The sequence below is a fragment of the Nothoprocta perdicaria genome, unplaced genomic scaffold, assembly GCF_003342845.1.
Source record: "Nothoprocta perdicaria isolate Ctin4 unplaced genomic scaffold, notPer1 scaffold_9, whole genome shotgun sequence".
NCBI classification, from domain to species: Eukaryota; Metazoa; Chordata; class Aves; order Tinamiformes; family Tinamidae; genus Nothoprocta; species Nothoprocta perdicaria.
Window position 1 is genome coordinate 6896582 of NW_020456198.1, and position 17474 is coordinate 6914055.

Consider the following 17474-nt stretch of genomic DNA (forward strand, 5'->3'; position numbering starts at 1 on the left):
GGTATTAAAATTAATCTAGAATAGGATTATTTGTACAGCTGGTCTTTCAAATTCCAGTTAAGCCCAATTTTGAATGCTTGGGATTTTAGCTATATATGTCTCATGCCCTGTGCATTGCATAAAACTAAACTTCACCAACGCAGGGAACAAAAGGTTTTAATTTATGGAAAGAGTAAAGCAAGGTTTGCCATAAAAACCCCACTATTTAGGGTAAAATATTTAAAGCTAGCATTTTTACTGCTGTAATTCCTTTAACATCAAAAAAAGACACACTAATGAAGAATTTAGCCCTGATGTTTTTGTATAAATTTATTGTAGTTTGTATATATTGTATTTAATGTGTTTTGTATATTATCTATCAATTTATTATTATTATGAATTTATTTCCCTGGAAAGACTGCCAGGGAATGGGAAAAATGACAGCTCTACTTCCTCTGCCTGAACAGGGGAAGGGTTAAATGCTCCCAATCACAACCAAAGCAAGCTCAGGGGAGAAAACTGGCTGAAATGAGTAAAACCTTTCCATTATTTTTAGTCACACGGCTCCCACACGGTGTGTCTCCAAACAAGACGTCCTGCGGATGTCTGTGTTTGGTGCCTCAGTTTGGTCCTTGTCGTCACGAGGCTGCGCTGTCCAGCATCTGGGCTTGCACCTTCCCAGCGAGTGGAAAAGCAAAAAGCTAAATATGAAAAGGGAGTGATTTAGCAGATAGCCACAGGAACTGGCATCCCTGTGGGCTCTCACTGCACCTTGCTCGGAGGAGCTTCATGCTGCAAGAGTTTCCGTGCCTTCTGGATGGGAACTCTTGTTTACATTTAAAACATATGGCTAGTGATATTAACTAGCAATAACCAATAGCTAGAAGTAACCCCATTTTGTCCAGGGCTGGCATATTTCCTCTGGCTTGCACACCTCCAGTAGGTGGGCATCTCCAGGGGCTTGCACTCCTGCGTCACTGTGTTCATCTCCAGGAGTGTGCACCTGCAGCCTGGCACTTCCAGCAGTGTGGACCTCTGCAGCTTGCACATTTGAAGCCATGGACCTTGCACACCTCTGGGGAATCGCACACTTTTAGGGACATGCTTATTGCAGGCTCTTGCGTATTTCCACTGGTCTGCACTGTCTTACGGGACTTGCACGTCTCCAGCAGCGTGCACAACTCCAGGAGGTTGTAGTGAGGTGGGAGTCGATCTCTTCTCCAAAATAACTACCGATAGAACAAGAGGAAATGGCCTTGGGTTGCACCAGGGCAGGTTCAAGTTGCACCAGGGGAGGTTCAGGTTAGATATTAGGAAGAATGAGTGGTGAAGCATTGCAAGAGGCTGCCCAGGGAAGTGGTGGAGTCACTGTTCCCAGCACTATTCAAGAAATGTGTAGATGAGGCACTTAGGGACACTATTTAACAGGCATGGTGGTGGTGGGTTTACAGTTGGGCTTGTTGATCTTGAAGGCCTTTTGCAACCATAACGATTCTATGATTCTAGGAACCGGCACGACTCCAAGAACTGGGACATTTCCAAGGACTAGCACACCTAGGAGCCTAGGAGCCAGGAGCCTGCACACCTCTGAGAGTGCTCGGACATCCCCAGGGATGTGCACACCTCCAGGGCTTGGATACCGCCAGGGTCTTGCACATCTCCAGGAGCTTGGATATCTCCAGGGCTTGGAAACCCCCAGGTGCTTGCACACCTCCAGAAACTTGCACAGCTCCTGGAGCTGGAAGAGTCAGAGGAACTTGGACACCCCAGGGGCTCAAATACCCACAAGAGCTCAGACCTCCCCAGGAGCTGGGAGACCCCAGGGACTTGGAGACCCCCTAGGGGGCTTGGACACCCCAGGAGCTTGGACATTCCAGGAGCTTGGAGACCCCGGGAGCTTGGACACTTCAGGGGCTTGGAGACCCCAGGGACTTGGAGACCCTAGGAGCTTGGACACTCCAGGAGCTTAGACATTCCAGGGACTTGGAGACCCTAGGAGCCTGCAGACCCCGGGCGCTTGGACACTCCAGAGGCTTGGACATTCCATGAGCTTGGAGACCCCAGGAGCTTGGACACTCCAGGAGCTTGGACACTTCAGGAGCTTGGACACTGCAGGGGCTTGGAGACCCCAGGGACTTGGAGACCCTAGGAGCTTGGACACTCCAGGAGCTTAGACATTCCAGAGGCTTGGAGACCCTAGGAACTTGGAGACCCCAGGAACTTGGAGACCCTGGGCTCTTGGAGACCCCAGGAGCTTGGATACTGCAGGGGCTTGGAGATCCCAGGAGCTTGGATGCCCCAGGAGCTTGGAGACCCCAGGAGCTTGGACACTCCAGGAGCTTAGACATTCCAGGGGCTTGGAGACCCCAGGAGCTTGGAGACCCCAGGGGCTTGGAGACCCCAGGAGCTTGGACACTTCAAGAGCTTGGACACTGCAGGGGCTTGGAGACCCCGGGAGCTTGGAGACCCCAAGGGCTTGGAGACCCCGGGAGCTTGGACCCCCCATGGCCCCGGCCCCCCGTGCTGCCGGCGCGCGGCTCCGCAGCCCCCGCCGCGGGCGGGCCGCGGCCCCACGGAGGCGGCGGGCGGCCCGGCCCGGCCCGGCCCCCGGCGCGCGGGGCCAATGGGGGCGGCGGCGGCGGGCGAGCCTCTCGCGGGCCTCCCGCCGGCCGCCCGTCATGTGAGGGGGATATAGTACTACGGGAGCGGCGCTCCGCTCCGCTCCGCCGCCGCACGGCCTTTGCGGGGCTTCTCTTTTTTATTTCTTGCCGCTTTCCTGCGTTTTTAGCGCTGTTTTTGTCGCCTCGTCCTCCCTGCCCCGCACGGAGGAGCCCAGGTGAGGACGTGCGCCCGGGGGGGGGGGGGTCCTGCTTGCGGAGCCCCCCGCATTGCGAGGGGGGCGAGGGGGGTCTGTGCGCCCCGTCTGCATCGCGGGGGGGTCCCCGCAATATGGGGGGGACACACACGGGGCTGCCCGCGCCGGGGTTACTCGCGGTCATCGCGGAGCGGGGAAAGGCGCCCGGGTTGGGATGTTGGGATGGAGGAGCAGAAGGAAAGGGGGAAACGGGGAAGGGGGGACACAGAAATCCGAGCTGGCAGCTCGGGGAGCATCGGGTGGGGGGCTCGCTGCCCCCGGCCGCTTTCGGGGCTCCCTGCACCCCGGGAATAAGGCCTGGAAACGCCGGGAAGCGCCGGCGGCAGCGGCCGCTTAATGGGGCCGGGGGGGACTCGGCCCGCGGCTGCTGTAAATAAAGTGTCTCCCCTATATATATAGGGGAGCTGCTGTAAATAAAGAGTCTCCCTCCCAAGCGTGGAGGGAGCTTGCACAAAACGGAGCTTTTCAAGGGTTTCCGCAGCATTCCAGAGCCGAGGGCACCGGCAAAAGGCTGCTGGGTGGCGCCCCCCCTCCATGCACGGGGCACGGTCCCTGCACCCCAAAAACGCTGGCAGGACTGTGGGGGCAAAGGGCTTCCTGCTCTTTCTTTCTTTCTTTCTTTCTTCCTTCCTTCCTTTCTTCCTTCCTTTCTTTCTTCCTTTCTTTCTTCCTTTCTTTCTTCCTTTCTTTCTTCCTTTCTTCCTTTCTTTCTTCCTTTCTTTCTTCCTTTCTTTCCTTTCTTTCCTTTCTTTCCCTCCAGTTTTGTTGTTGTTTTTAATGCATTCCCACTTAAGTTTCTTAGAAATGCTGTTTTTTTTTGTCGCACGGAGCAGTTGCCGGGCTGCTCTATCGCTGGGACACAGCAGCTAGTCCGACCAGCTTAAAAAAAAAATCTTCTAGGAAACAGGGAGCGGGGAAAAAAACACTAAAGAGATTACTCCCAGGCTGGAAGGAGCTGTAGCAATCCGTGTGGGAACCGTGCATCCGCGCACCGAACGGGAACATGTGCCGCTGCTGTAAGCACTTGAGCTGCACTTCGGGTTTCAAAGCAGCCCCCCGACATGACAGGCTGGGAAATAGCCCCTTATCGTCCAGCAGGCTCCCAAGAACGACGTTTTATTTGTTATTTATTGGTTTATTTGTTGTTTCTTTGAATATCCCTTTCCTCGCTTTCCCTTGCTCCTTTTAAACTCGTGGTTAGGCGGGTGGTTTTTAAGCAGAACAACGTGTTTCTGGCAGAAGGGACTTCAGAGCAACCCAGGTTGCTCTTAAAAGTTGGAGGCCACTGTTTTGTTAAAGAACTACCGATTTTCGCTCCAGAAATGCCCATTTTTCAGTGGCTCGGGAACTGCCCTCCGTGGCTGTCACATTTATAACGTGTTTTCAGGGCTTAAGGTGTGGAATGCTTTCTGTAAATGGTTTTAATAGCTTGCGGATCCCTGGCCTTTTATTTTTTTTGTTTTTGTTCTTGAAGCTTCTGGGTTTTGGCCGTGTCTTCAGGCAAAGTATGGATGAAAGCCTTTTAGTTGTTAGTCTGGCCTTTAGGATAAAATATAGCTTGGGCTCGATCCTGCATTCCTTGCATTCCCCACGATCTTCCTGGCTGCTGTGCAAGTTTTGAGAGTGCACAGAAAGCAGATCTGGCTGCAATGTGCCTGGATCTCTTTGCCCCTGACAGTCCCCTGCCTTCCTAAAATGACTCCAGTTACACCGAGTGACACTGATTCTGTCAAAAGAGACAGGGAAATAAGAGCGCTGGTTGTTTTCCGCTGAGAAATGTTGCATAGCGCTTGATAGATTTTCTTTTTTCTTTCTTTCTTTTGTTCTTTTTTTTTCTTTCTTTTTTGCTCTTCTTTTTTCCCCCCTTAGTTTTTACTCAAATTAAGGGTTAGTCCTTTTCCCTCTGAAATCCGTGGATATTTTGATATGTAGCTTCCTGAATGGAAGTAGGAATGACTAGGAAGTCATTCATTCGGATATTTCAAAAATTTCAAATTAAAAAAAACCCCAAAACACTTGGTTTCGGTGCGCCCTTCTCCACGCACACTCATTTTTACCTTGAACACAAACAAGCAGACAGGACTTTACAGGGAAAAAAAGTGTCGCATTCCAGATGTCAGAGTCACAGCAGCCGAACACAAGCTCAGGTGGGAACAGTGCAGATCCAGGATCACTGGAGATGCAGGAGGACAAGTGCTTCTACCTGCCCCACGCTTTGCACAGCGGTCACCAAACTTTGGGGAAAGCAAAAAAAAAGGTGCTTGGGTGAATACTTATTTGAGGCCAATGAAAAATTCTCCAAACCATGTTCTGATTAATTTTTTAAAACCCGGAATCACTCAGCTCTGTGACCTCTGCGGGACTAACTTTCTGTCTACACTGAGATTTAAAGAAAAATAAAAATAGGTAGCACATGTCTCACAAGTACTTTGGCTCTTCTGGCTCTTCACTTTTACTATAAGAAATGATTATAGGCTAAGGTCACAGAACGGAGCCACTAACCTTTGCTTGAACTTCCTCGTATTCAGCACATGTGAGTATTTCATTATCGGTTCAGAGGAATAGCTGACTGACAGGGCTGGCAAAGCAGGAAAATGTGCAGTTTGACTTTTAAGTCTCCTCCTTCCAACCTGCACCTACTTCCTCCGGGTGTGTAAAGGAGGAAGCTCTAAGAAGTATTTTTTCACCTCTATTTCCTATGAAATGTTAATAGATGCCACCAAGGAGCCCTTTAAAGGTGCCGCGTAAAACGTCTCGCTCAGTATTAGCTGCAGCGCTGAGCACAGAGACGGCTTTTGATTTTTCCTTTTCTCCAGAGAAGGCAGAAACGGGGGCTAATTTTGGCGACCGGGCAGCAAAGATGCTTTGCAATAGTCCTCATAACCGGCCCCTTCCCTCCCCAAAACTGGGCGCTATTGACTATTCATGGCAAAACATCCAGAGCGGAGCCTGTGGAAAATGACAGCGTGTAAGAGGCTTGAGTGGCATTTCCTTCGCGCTGGGTCACATGCCTCCCGATTCACACACTCGCACACACAGCCTCACAGGCCGATCAAATGACTTCTATCTCTGCAGCCCGCATGCCTTCCACAGACAGAGTTGTTTTATTCTGCACATATGCAGCTCTGTTCTCCATCAGTCACCTTGAGCGAATGACTGGGGGCCAGTGTTCGCTCCGGCCGGAGGTCTCCGCGTTTGCTCTCTAACAGTCTCCATCCCGTAAGCATTCCTATTTTTCTTTTTTTTCCCCCTCTGGGGGAGGAAAGAAAGGAAAGGAACCAACTGTGCAGTCCCCCCTCCTGCCTTTCCCTCCCCAGAAAGTTTTCAAGGAAATTCGCTGAGCTGGGGAAGTGCAGGATTTGCATGTTTTTCAGAGCAAACCGTGCTGTTTCGGGTGGATTTTGCACTTCTGTTGCTGCACATTTTGTCCGTCTGCAATGGCTACCCTGGCACTATTGCTTGCATGGACAAGGGGCTTGCAGGATTGGGGTTATTCCGATGCGGGGCACCCACGTGAACCTTCCAGAGGTTCGGATGGTCTCTGGACCTGAGGAGATAGGTGGGTGCGCTGAGGAGGGGAACCCAGCGCCCAGCTGGCTTGCCGGGACCTGGTAATTAGCTCAGCACCGTGCCAGCCTTATTAAGGGCAGCGCAGGTGACGATGACGTTGGCACACTGATTCATTACATCTGGAGGGGAAAATCCGCCTAGTAAATGCTGAAGCACAGCAAATATTTTTGGCTCCTGACAGATTGATCCGTGCATTATGCTGATTAGCCTATATTTGTGGAACCGAGGAAGTTAAAAATAAAGTCAGTGGAAAGCTACAAGATAAGGAAGGGATTTGCATTTTATGGCCACAAGCAATAAACTTTTTTTTTGTTTAGGTGGTAGAAATTTCAACTCTTTTTTTATCTTCCCCATTCCCTTCTTTGGCTCTAGGTTTCATTGTTAGGTGAGTGAAAGTCCATAATTTATTTTCTCTTGCCAGTAATACCCTGGAAGGGAGCTGTAAATCTAGAGCACACACAGTTGTGAAATGCTTTCTGAAAGAATCCTTTTGCAAATACGTGGTGCAATCCTGGAAAATGCTTAGGCACTTGCAGTCCTTAGGGGGTGGTGCAGGCATATCAAAGCATGCAGCAGCATGTGAACTCGGAGAGACTGGATGCTTAGAACATTTCTGTGAGCTTTATAAAGTTTAGCTTGTGGAGATAAATGATTAAACCTGACTTCTGACTGTTGCTGTTTTGTTTCCTGTCTTCAGGCTCTTACTTGAACCTTCACCGTGTGGTATATGCTGTTGAGATACTCCTAGGAGATCGTACAGGAATGGTGGATCACTTGCTGCCTACTGATGAATCTTTTTCATCCACAAGATCTTCTCTTGGATACTTTGGGGACATGACAGCAGGGGTGAGGTCCTACCAAATGCTGCCCTCACCCCTATCAGAAGATGACAGTGACTCTTCCAGCTTTTGTTCTTGTTCCAGCCCTGATTCCCAGGTTCTCAGCTCTAGCTATGGGAGCACATCTAGTGCCGAAAGCCAGGACAGCATCTTAGACTACTTATTGTCCCAGGCGTCTTTGGGGAACACTGCTGCGTCTTGGTGGGACAAAAGGAGACTTCAGCCAATAGTGAAGGAGGAGTATTTTAGGTTGCCTGAATTTGCAGTGGATATGGAAGACTCTGGACCATTTCAGCCTACACTTGAGGAAATCGAGGAATTTCTGGAGGAAAACATGGAGCTGGAGCTAAGAGAAAGACCTAAAAGTGAGACCAAGGACTTGAGAGCTTGCAGCCAAGGTTCTGTTGCTTCTGTACAACAAAAAGACCATATGGTACCCAGCGCTAGTTTAAAAGAGAGTAAAAATGAACAATTGAGCAGCTCAACGGAAGGTAGCCAGGCTTCAAATGGAGGAATGTCCCTGGAGAATGGTATTCCAGTTATGCTCCAAATCCAGCCTGTACAGATCAAGCAGGAGTCCAACACGAGCCCCAGTTCTCAAGGACCAGCGCAAGAGAATATTAAAATTGCACAGCTCCTCGTCAACATCCAAGGACAGACATTTGCCCTTGTGCCCCAAATAGTTCAGTCCTCCAATTTGAACTTGTCCTCTAAATTTGTCCGCATTGCTCCTGTCCCCATCGCCGCCAAGCCAATTGGGCCAGGAGGCATGATCCAGGGTCAGACGGGACTCATCATGGGTCAGAAATTTCAAAAGAACCCTGCAGCAGAACTCATTAAAATGCACAAATGTTCTTTCCCTGGCTGTACCAAGATGTACACGAAAAGCAGCCATTTGAAAGCCCACCTGAGGAGGCATACAGGAGAAAAGCCTTTTGCGTGTACATGGCCAGGTTGCGGATGGAGGTTAGTACTGGGGTGCAAGAGTTGGGGTTCAACCCTCCTCGCTCCCTGCTCACTCGAGCAAACAGGTCTGCAGCCTGAGTGAAAAACCATTTCTGGTGCCTTGCTCAATTCGGTTGAGAGCTAAGACCTTTTTCTTCCTTTTAGATGACACAGGGGCTGTGATCAACAGAATAACAGAGCATCACCTGTTGGCAGCAATTGTGCAAATGTCTTAAAAAAATCCATTAGTAGTTAGTGTTTCAAGATGGTCAGATTAAGCTTGTCACTGCAGGCAGCGCCTTGCAGTCACAACAGATCCTGTTGCAACACACCAGCTGCAGCAGATGCTGGGCTGGTACCAGCCTGCAGATGAATGGCTTGGTTGAGGGCCAAATCTCTGTACATCATGGTTGTGCACAGGTCCAGCTGCATGGGGCTGCGCGTGACCAGCCATGGGGCATGATAAATGCATGGGCTTAAGACCTCCAGGATTTCAGGCGACTTCAGGGAGAACGTACTCCATCCCAGGGCTTCTCGAGATGATGTTGGTGACGTTCCAGTGGGCTCTGTTCTCTGAGGTTGTTCAGAAAGGCGCGTGGGTGCCTCTCAAAATTGCAAAAAGCTGTCAGGTATAACGATGTAACCAGGAGGCTGAGGTGCAATTAATGCTCAAACAGTGCTTGAATGGAAGTTTGCAGGTTTAAGCAGAAAGCAGAATGCATCATAGGAAGTCTTATTTTTTTAATACAAATTTAAAAATTAAAAGTTTTTAAAACAGAAAGTTGATTTTTTGGTGGGAAACTTTGGAATCCTGCTTCTCTCCTTCTAATTAGCTGTGCTAATGGCCTGCCTGCTGGCAAGTGTTAACAAAGAGTACCACAGATTATGAGGGAAGCAAAACAATCTGTACTCCCTTGTATTAAATTAAACCAGACTTCTTTCAAAGAATACCCTGCAAGGCTTCTGCGAGCAATGTCTAATGAGGAAATGGGTGGTGATCATGGGGAACGGACGAGGTAAAAAGTAACAGGAGAGGGCTGAGTGAAAATGCAAGTATGTGAGACATGCAGCAATTAGAGATGCCTGAATTGGTTTGAGGGAAAAGGTCAGAGTGGGGCTGAATCCTCTGCACCCAAAGCAGAGTTTGGGCCTCGTCAGAAGGACAGAGTGGATCAATGCTGATTTTCTCTACTTTTTTTTTCTTGCACTTCTGCTTTATGGTGGTTCTACAAACTGGTTGTGATGGTCTTTCCATTGTTTTGCATTGGAGGTGTTTTTGTGAGCATTGCTGCTCAGTATGACTGACATTAAAGCCAGGTTATTTAGCTGACTGCACCCATATGGCAGAGGCTGTTTCGTCCCTGACCTATAGCTGAAGCATGCCGTCCTTTTCTCTTGGCTCTTGGCATAGGTGCAGGCAACAAACCCAGCTTTGCCTTCTGCCTGCCTCCAAGTGATGATGTACAGTGCTGCCTTCTTACAGAGACAGGCTGCCAAACCAAGGGGAAGGTTTAGGAAAGCAATGAAGAAGTAAGGGATGGAGCTTGTAGGCCGGGTTTGCCTGCCTTCTCCCAGCACTGCAAGGAACAGCATGGAGGAAGCGGGATGGCTTCCCACCACGGATGGAGGAAGGGTGCAGGGCCTGAACTTCGGAGCGCCCTGGGCTTTCACTGCAGCCAGCCACTACTCTAAAGATGAGAAACCCACCAAGGATGAGACAGTAACCAACTTGGCCACTAAGAACATGTGTCCTGCCCACAAGCAGCTGCAAGAAGTGGTGTCTGGGTTTGTTTTTTCTTCTCTTTCTGTGTAGTACAGCCCAAACTGGTACCTCTGTCCCCAATGGCCCCAGGCACCGTGGTGGGAGAAGGCATCGTTGCAGGAGCTTGGCTCACTGGTGTACCCAGCGAGGTCCTCACATGCTCCCAGGGGTTTGCACAGCCACAGCAAGGGGCCAGACCCCCTCCAGCTGAGCAACAAGTTCCTCAGTGCTCTGTCGTCAGGAAAGTGTGTTTACCTTCTCTGGGTGTTCGGAGAGAGCTGCTGCCTCACATGACTAAGTCAAATACGTCTGGAATCTCAGTTTTATACTATCTCGAATGAATTTAAGTGCAAAAACACTGCTGGGCTCTGCTCCATCTCCCCTCCCCCCCTGCATTCTTGCGCTTGTTTGTGTATCTATTTTTCACCAAAAACACTTAAGACTTGAGCTCTTGGAATATGGTAATTTAAGAAACAAAATGTTGCCTAGGAGAAAGCAGCGGAGTTGTGAGGATTAACGCTTTGTGGGCGCCCTGGGTTGGGGCCTAATAGCTAAGTCATGGTCTGTTCCTTAAGCGTAGAGGTGTGCGCCATGGAAGCCTCGGGGAGCACCAGGCCAGGGGCAGCGTCGTGAGCTTCGTGGAATAACAGAATCATAGAATGAAGGAATATTCAAGGTTGGAAGGTTCAGATGATCTCTAGAGATTGTCTTGGGAGCTTCTCTCCGAAGGCGGCTGGATTCCGCTCGCCTCTGCCCTTCCTGGTCCCGAGGCGGGCGCCGTTCTCAGCTGAGGGCCTGTGTGGAGCTCAGGACCGGCCAGCGACCCGTCGCGGGCACAGTCCCGCCGTCCCGCTCGGCCTGCTGATCCGTGGCCGGCTGGCACGGATCCGTTATGACGCTGGCACATGACGGCCCCAGAGGCAGCCTGGACCAGCAGCCAGGCTGGGCTGTGGGCCCCTTGCGTGTGGCCCTCCCTGGCACAGCGTGGTTGATACCAGCACTACGTTAGGCCATGGCCTTGAAATGGTCGCTGTGAGGTGCTGTGTGGGCAGCCATGGCTTTTGGCCTCATGGTGCTTGGGCAGAATGGCCCCTTCTCTGTGGGGGAAGAGGGAGGATGGCGATATCTCCCCTTTAACCACTCTTGGAGGTTGTTCATTGCAGGCCCATACGACCTCTGCCTGCTTTGATAAGCAGGATTTAAAGCCTTATCGCGCTTGCAGCCAGCAGGATGTGGGACTGGCCAGGCGCTGTGGTGACAGTGTGAGCTGAGGTGTGCAGTGAGGCAGGGGCTGGGGTCCCGTGCAGCCCTTCTGCTGGGGCTGCGGGGGGCTGTAGCTCTTGGCAGCTGTAGGAGTTTGCTGGAGCTTTGCCTTGCGGAGGGGCAGGATGGAGGGAGGGCTGCCACCTTGTTGTCAGACTGGCTGGAGAAGCAGCTACGTTGGAGGAGGATGAGGTGACCAACTTTTCTTCCACTTTGAGCCACACAGTTCCATGCTGATATGGCTGAGAACCTGGTATGTTGGAGTGTTTGTCTCCAAGGGACATACAGTGACATATGAGGTCCCACCAGACAGAGGGGTGAAGGAGACTCTTCCTCTTGCTCTAGGGTTTCTCAATTCCTCCTCCTTTTTTTGGAAGAAGGAATCTATCTGGAAATGGGCATGCGTTTGGCTGGTTAGATGTTCTTTGGGGGTACCTCATTTTCATTTGAATTTGGCAGTCCGCTGGGGATTATTTACTCAGTTCCTGGGTTGGTTTCAGTGCCAGAACGTGCTGCAAATATCATTTAGCCGCCCCCTGCAGAGCCTGGCCACCAGATCCTCCCTGGCTTCCTTGTCCTAACCTTTGCGTTGTTTTCTTGTAAACACACTGACAGCTTGAGGTTTATTTCTGTGGGCTCCGTAAGTTGATCTTTCCGTGACTGCTGGGGAACAGTGTTGCAACATTCCTGCCTCTTCTGCTAAGGACATGGTTGTGAGGCAGAGTGTATTTTTATCGGATGAACTCATTCGAGCTCCCAGGGATGAGCAGAGCTGCTCATTCCTGATATGTGCTGCTTTCTCTCCCGCCATCCGCGCGATTCCCATCAAAATGCATTGGCAGCTCTCTTGTGCCAGGTTGGCCCTGCGCTACTGCACTTCTCTTGCAGATGGTGACCTTAACAACTATGGATATGGGACAAGGCAACCTGGCCACAACTCATGTTCCTCTTTCTCTGAGGGACAAATCTTTACATAATATAAGAATGGCTTTTTGCAAAGGAGCTTTTTGTCCACTCTGACTCTTCTTCTCCTGGAAGTGCCTCCCCTAGCAGCAGATCTGCTCTTGTCCACTTTGGATGTGGAAGTCCTGGTGAGCTGGTCAGCATAAACAACATCGCAACCTCTTCATAGAGAGCTGCTCACAATGCTGCTCATTTGGCTCTTTTACCTTGGTGTTACCAAAGCAAGGACCAGGTAGAAAAGCAAGGAAAATGGGTAAAGGTATTTCCTCCAGAAATGTCCCTGGGAAAGCTGGATCCATACTGTACCTTCCCCAAGGTTGTGTCTCTTTGCACTGGCAGAGATCTCTCTGTGTAGCAGGCACCACGTTGAAGACCTATGGGAACCAAAAAAGCCATTCTCAGCTTTCCCAGTGACTCCATCCTGTTCCTTAACTGGTGGTGAGAAATCGGTGCTAATTAAAACCTTTATATGGAAACTTTATTTTTCTGGCATGAAGGACTTATTCAGGGGAGCCCAGTGGTCCTGTTTTTCCCCTTTCATAAAAACGGCATATTCATCCCGTTGGTGATGTGATATTTTGCTCCAGAAGGGCACATTTTTCTACATGTTCTTTCCTCCATTTATTCAGCAAGTGCCCATGACTTCATTTATTTATGGTAAATAAACAGCTGATACCATTTCTTGCAAGCTCCCTTTCTGTGCTGCTCTTTGTTACTGTTCTGGCAACAAAACACTTAACTCCCCTTTGTTGAGCAGCAATTTTTTTGCACCGTCCGGACAGGGCTGTCTTAGCAGGGCATCATTAACCCTGTGACTTCCAGTCAAGCCCAAGCTAGAAAAAGAGCTAGCTCTACTGCTAAGACCTTCAGATTAGCAAGTTTATTTGTGTTCAGTAAAGCCTGTGAGATCCATGATGGCTATTTTGGGGATTTTTCTGTGGAGACTGAAGGTGGGAAGACTCTTAGGAGACAATTTGGTTAATTCAAGGCTCAATCTTGATTTTAATTTGCCCATGAAGTAACTCTTTTAGTGGCCATGGGGGCCTGCCTGGATTCCAGCTGTTATAACGCTTAGCGTCTCTGACACTGAGATGCTAATAACTCTTTATTTAGCCAGCAAGAGAACATACAAAGGCCAGTGTTTTGAGCTGGATCTGATAAGGCAAATAGCTTCTGAGTAAATACGGCTGGCTGTTATCTGGGGTCCATCTCAAATTAGCCGCAATTACTGGATATGCTGTTGTACTTGTGTCAGTGCGAGCTTGGAGCAGACCTCACCTGCGGGATGTTGTTATCTCTGCTTGACAGGATCCATGCTGGTTTTGCAGGAAAGAGATTGCAGGCCGGGCTTAGGAGGAGTCCTGAATTGGTGCTGAGGATCAAAAGCAGCACTGTTTTAGTAGAGTTGTATCCATGTTATTGAGGATTGGAGCAAGAGGCACAAACATTGCCTCTATGCATTGCTCTTGCTGCAGAATTTACGTAAGATGAGGTTGTTAATTGTGCGTTTCCATCGCTGCTGATGTCTGCTGATTGGGACCAGACGGTCTCTGTTGTGTGTTCTCAACTCTTTCATTTGAGAGTTTGGGCCTTGCTATAAGGAGAGTCTCCCAGCAGCCTGAGGGGATGTTATGTGACCGTGAGAAAATTAGCAATGCAAAACATCAGTTATTTGAAAATGCTTCTCTTTTCTTGCAGGTTCTCCAGGTCAGATGAGCTGTCCAGGCATAGACGCTCCCACTCGGGGGTGAAACCCTATCAGTGTCCTGTCTGTGAGAAGAAGTTTGCTCGAAGCGACCACTTGTCCAAACATGTCAAGGTGCATCGGTTCCCACGAAGCAACCGCTCCGTCCGCTCTGTGAACTGATGGGTCCCGCTTTCCCCTTCCCGCCCAGCCGTCCCAGAACAGCCGATGACAGCACTTTTCTCACTATATTTCTAGTGATAATTTATTTGTCTTCACACAACAGTCAATGCTGTTACCTGATACCACCACGTCTGTGTCCCATGTCCTTCTAACACGATTTGAGAATGAAGTTCTCTTGGGTCAAGGGAGGGGGGTGTTTCTTCCCATTTGTCTTTTTTTTTTAAAGATGTTAATTTCCTTCTATCTTTTCCTCCTTTGCTGCTGCTTCTTTTGGAAATTACAGTGTTTTATTTTTAGCTGTTTTCTGCTGCACAGGAAAATGTAAGAGTTGCTTGCTGCTAGTTAATTATAGCCCTGGCATTCCTGAGGGCTTTGCTCATGTACAGGCCATTCATTGTGAGTTTTTATTAAGCTGCTCTATTTGTCCAGTTTGGAAACAGCAAATTCCTTTTGAAATGAAAACAACTCCTTTGTTTTTGGGTCGCCTGAGACAAGGATTTGTAGGGGCCGGCAACAGGAGGAGGAACAGTGGGAGTCGGGGGGAGGCAAGGCATGGAGAGCATGGAATGCATCTCCCAGCCATTTGGGTCTCTCTGGCTCACACTTACCTCTTCCTTGGTGAGGGCTATACATATATATATGTGTGTGTATGTGGATATGCATACATACATACATATATATTTAAGCAAAGGCAGATTCCAAGCAAACACAGGAGCTTGGGTTGGAGTGAAGGCCTTTTGGTGAGGCTCTGTGGATGCCACGCGCATGCTTTTCATGTCCTACGCTGCCTTTGAGGGTATAGAGAGGCCCACGTGTTGTAGGAAACCCTGCTTTCCTTTGATGCTGGCTTGAAGTGCCACATGCTTTAGCAGAAGGGTTGTTATCTAGCGCTACAAGCTGCAAGAGGCCGTTTATCAGAACTGTGAGGCTCAACTCCAGCCTCTGCTCAACTCGTCTTCTGCTCAGTGGTCTTCAGAGAGCACTGGGCACCATGGGTGTCTACTGCCCACGTGAGTTGAAGGTGCTCAGGCCTTGCTGGCAGGGGCTGAGCATCCAGACCGGGCTCTGTGTCCCCATCCGTCCGCCGGGGTCTCCCCAGACCCACTGGCTCCCATGGGAGGTTGGTAGGTGTCGTAACTTGGTGTGACACCACTGTGAGATCTTCTGTCGAAGGGTGACGTGTTTTTCTTTTCCTGCTGACAGCCATGTCAGAGCTCCACGCAGCTGGGGTGGGCGAAGGGGTGAGAACAGCAGCCAAAAGAAACAAATTTCCATGGTAGCTGGCTAAGAAGGGAATTTAAACAAATACTCAGATGGTAGCAGGCAAGTGATTGTGTTTTTTTCATTGTTTTGTCTCTCCTTTTGAACTCTGGCAATTGTAAGAAGCTTTAGAAAAAAAATAGGATTCAGTAATTAGAAACAATTTTATAATGGATGTTGCATTTCCTTTTCATTCGCAGATGGCATCTGTTTGTCTTTTTGTTGACAAAATGGGAAATAGAACACTGCAATTCTAGTGCTAGGTAATGCAGGAGACCACGTTGTATGTAAGAGCAGTAGGTCTAGCTAAAGCAAATGCATTCCTTCTGTCCTCTAGAAATTAATATAAATGAACTATCATCTATTGACTGGTTTATATCACATCCTATGAATGTATGTAAATAAAACTGTACATAGATGCATATCTATATAAAATATCTTTTAATAACATATCAAAATTTGTGTAAATTGGAAACAAAAATACCTATAAAACCAGTGTACATAAGTTACAATTCTGTATATTTTCTTTTGTTCTTCATAAAAAAATATATTTACTTTGACAATAAAATGAAAATGGAAATTTTAAATTCCTTTTTGAAATTATTATTCATTAATTTCCTTTGTAGCCAGCTCTTTAACCAAGACATTAGTGCTTGGAATTTTGATTCACCTAGACACAGCTTTCAGGTGCTATGTGACAGGGAGACGATGGAACAGCTCTAAATGTGACTCCAAAGATCCTTCTCATTTGAGGAAATCCTGTGTTAAGGGAAGAGTTGCTTGCCATGGTCCACATGAAGATGGGGCCAGCATCAAAGTGCCAAAGTGCTGGAAGGTGTGATGGTCCAGATGCCCCTCATGGGAGTCCTCAAGCCTTGCCTGGCAGCTGCTGTGGGACCCAAGTGCCCTCTGTGGTTTCTGCCTGCTGTGGAGCAGGTCTGCAGCCACAGTTAAGCCGTGGTTAACAAGTCAGTGCAAACAGATTTTGAGGAAATTCAAGCTTTGGTGGTTAGCGTGAGGAAGGGAGCTTTGAGAATCCGAGGCTGTGATTGTGACTCACCTTGTGACCCAGGGCAGAGGACTCATTCACCCAGTGCCTCTGTTGTTCTTCTCATAAAACATGGATATCACGGGGCTTAATATTTTCTTTATGCAATCCTTGGCTGGAAGAAGCAAGCAATAACAATAGTAATCAGAGGATTAGATGGTGAAATAAAGCCTCAGTATGGCAGAGTTCTTGGTGCCAAGGTGCTTCATGTGGCTCTTCTGTAAATCCTGTGTTTGAAAGAGTGACGCTATGGATCTGTGGAATACTTCAGGCCGGAGAGGAGAAGGCATCACATCCTGCAAACACCATTGCTTCCCATCCCTAAGAATACAAGCATGAACATGATGCTCTTGGGATCCACAAGCTGGGCCAAGTCTTGCATTGTGCACTTGGTTGCTTGGCCTCCACTGGGAGAAGAATCCAGCAGTGTTAGTGGCATTAAAATCCCTCCTGAATCTCCGCTGAAGCAATGATGCAGAGGGTCCAGATCTTCTCCCAGCAAGAATGAGCTTAATGGGCACATGGGCATTAAAAAGTCGCTCCCTGAAGCATAGTCACCAAAAAAACACTAGCTCCAAATCCTTGATTGTTTTTTCTAACAAAATCTCTGTGGGTCTGTCAAGAAGATGGAAGGACATGTCAGAGAAAGCTCTGTTCTCTCCATGTTGCTGTGACCTCCTGAGATGTAGCATGAAGATCAGACATCCAAGCACAGTCATTTTAAGGGTGCTAAACTGCTAGCTGTGTACATGCTTTCCTTAGCAAACCTGCACCAAGAGGATCTCCAATTCCCTTCTGTTCTCACCCTATTGACATTTTGCGTTAAACCAGTTGCGTTATTTTAACCAGTGTCTCAGTCTCCTCCCCATCTCCTTTGGAGTTCTGATATTGCTGTAATATTGTGAAATTCACCCTGCAAAACACTCAGGGCAGAAGTTACTATTTCTCTGCAAGAGGCAATGCATAGAGTTGAAGTGGAATAACCCAAAACGTCTGCTCCTGGAGCACATCAGCAGAGAAATCTAAGATCTAAGTTAAGTTTAAGCTTGGAATATTTTCCATAAACACTTTTTTTTTTTCCTTTCTCTTTTTTTTTTTTTTTT

The 17474-nt window shown here is 48.7% G+C and overlaps 1 protein-coding gene across 1 annotated transcript; it reads left to right on the forward strand.

The window, feature by feature from the left end:
- Positions 1-2713: 2713 nt before the first annotated feature.
- KLF15 (Kruppel like factor 15) lies at positions 2714-14301 on the forward strand. Its single transcript, XM_026052660.1, has 3 exons — positions 2714-2815; positions 7122-8229; positions 13895-14301. The coding sequence occupies exons 2-3, from the start codon at positions 7187-7189 to the stop codon at positions 14061-14063; spliced, it is 1212 nt and encodes a 403-aa protein (XP_025908445.1). The 5' UTR covers positions 2714-2815; positions 7122-7186; the 3' UTR covers positions 14064-14301.
- Positions 14302-17474: the final 3173 nt, after the last annotated feature.

Coding starts and splice junctions, on each gene's coding strand:
- KLF15 (XM_026052660.1), top strand. CDS start 7,187: ATGGTGGATCACTTGCTGCCTACTGATGAATCTTTTTCATCCACAAGA. Junction 8,230..13,894: donor TGGCCAGGTTGCGGATGGAG/GTTAGTACTGGG, acceptor CTTTTCTTGCAG/GTTCTCCAGGTCAGATGAGC.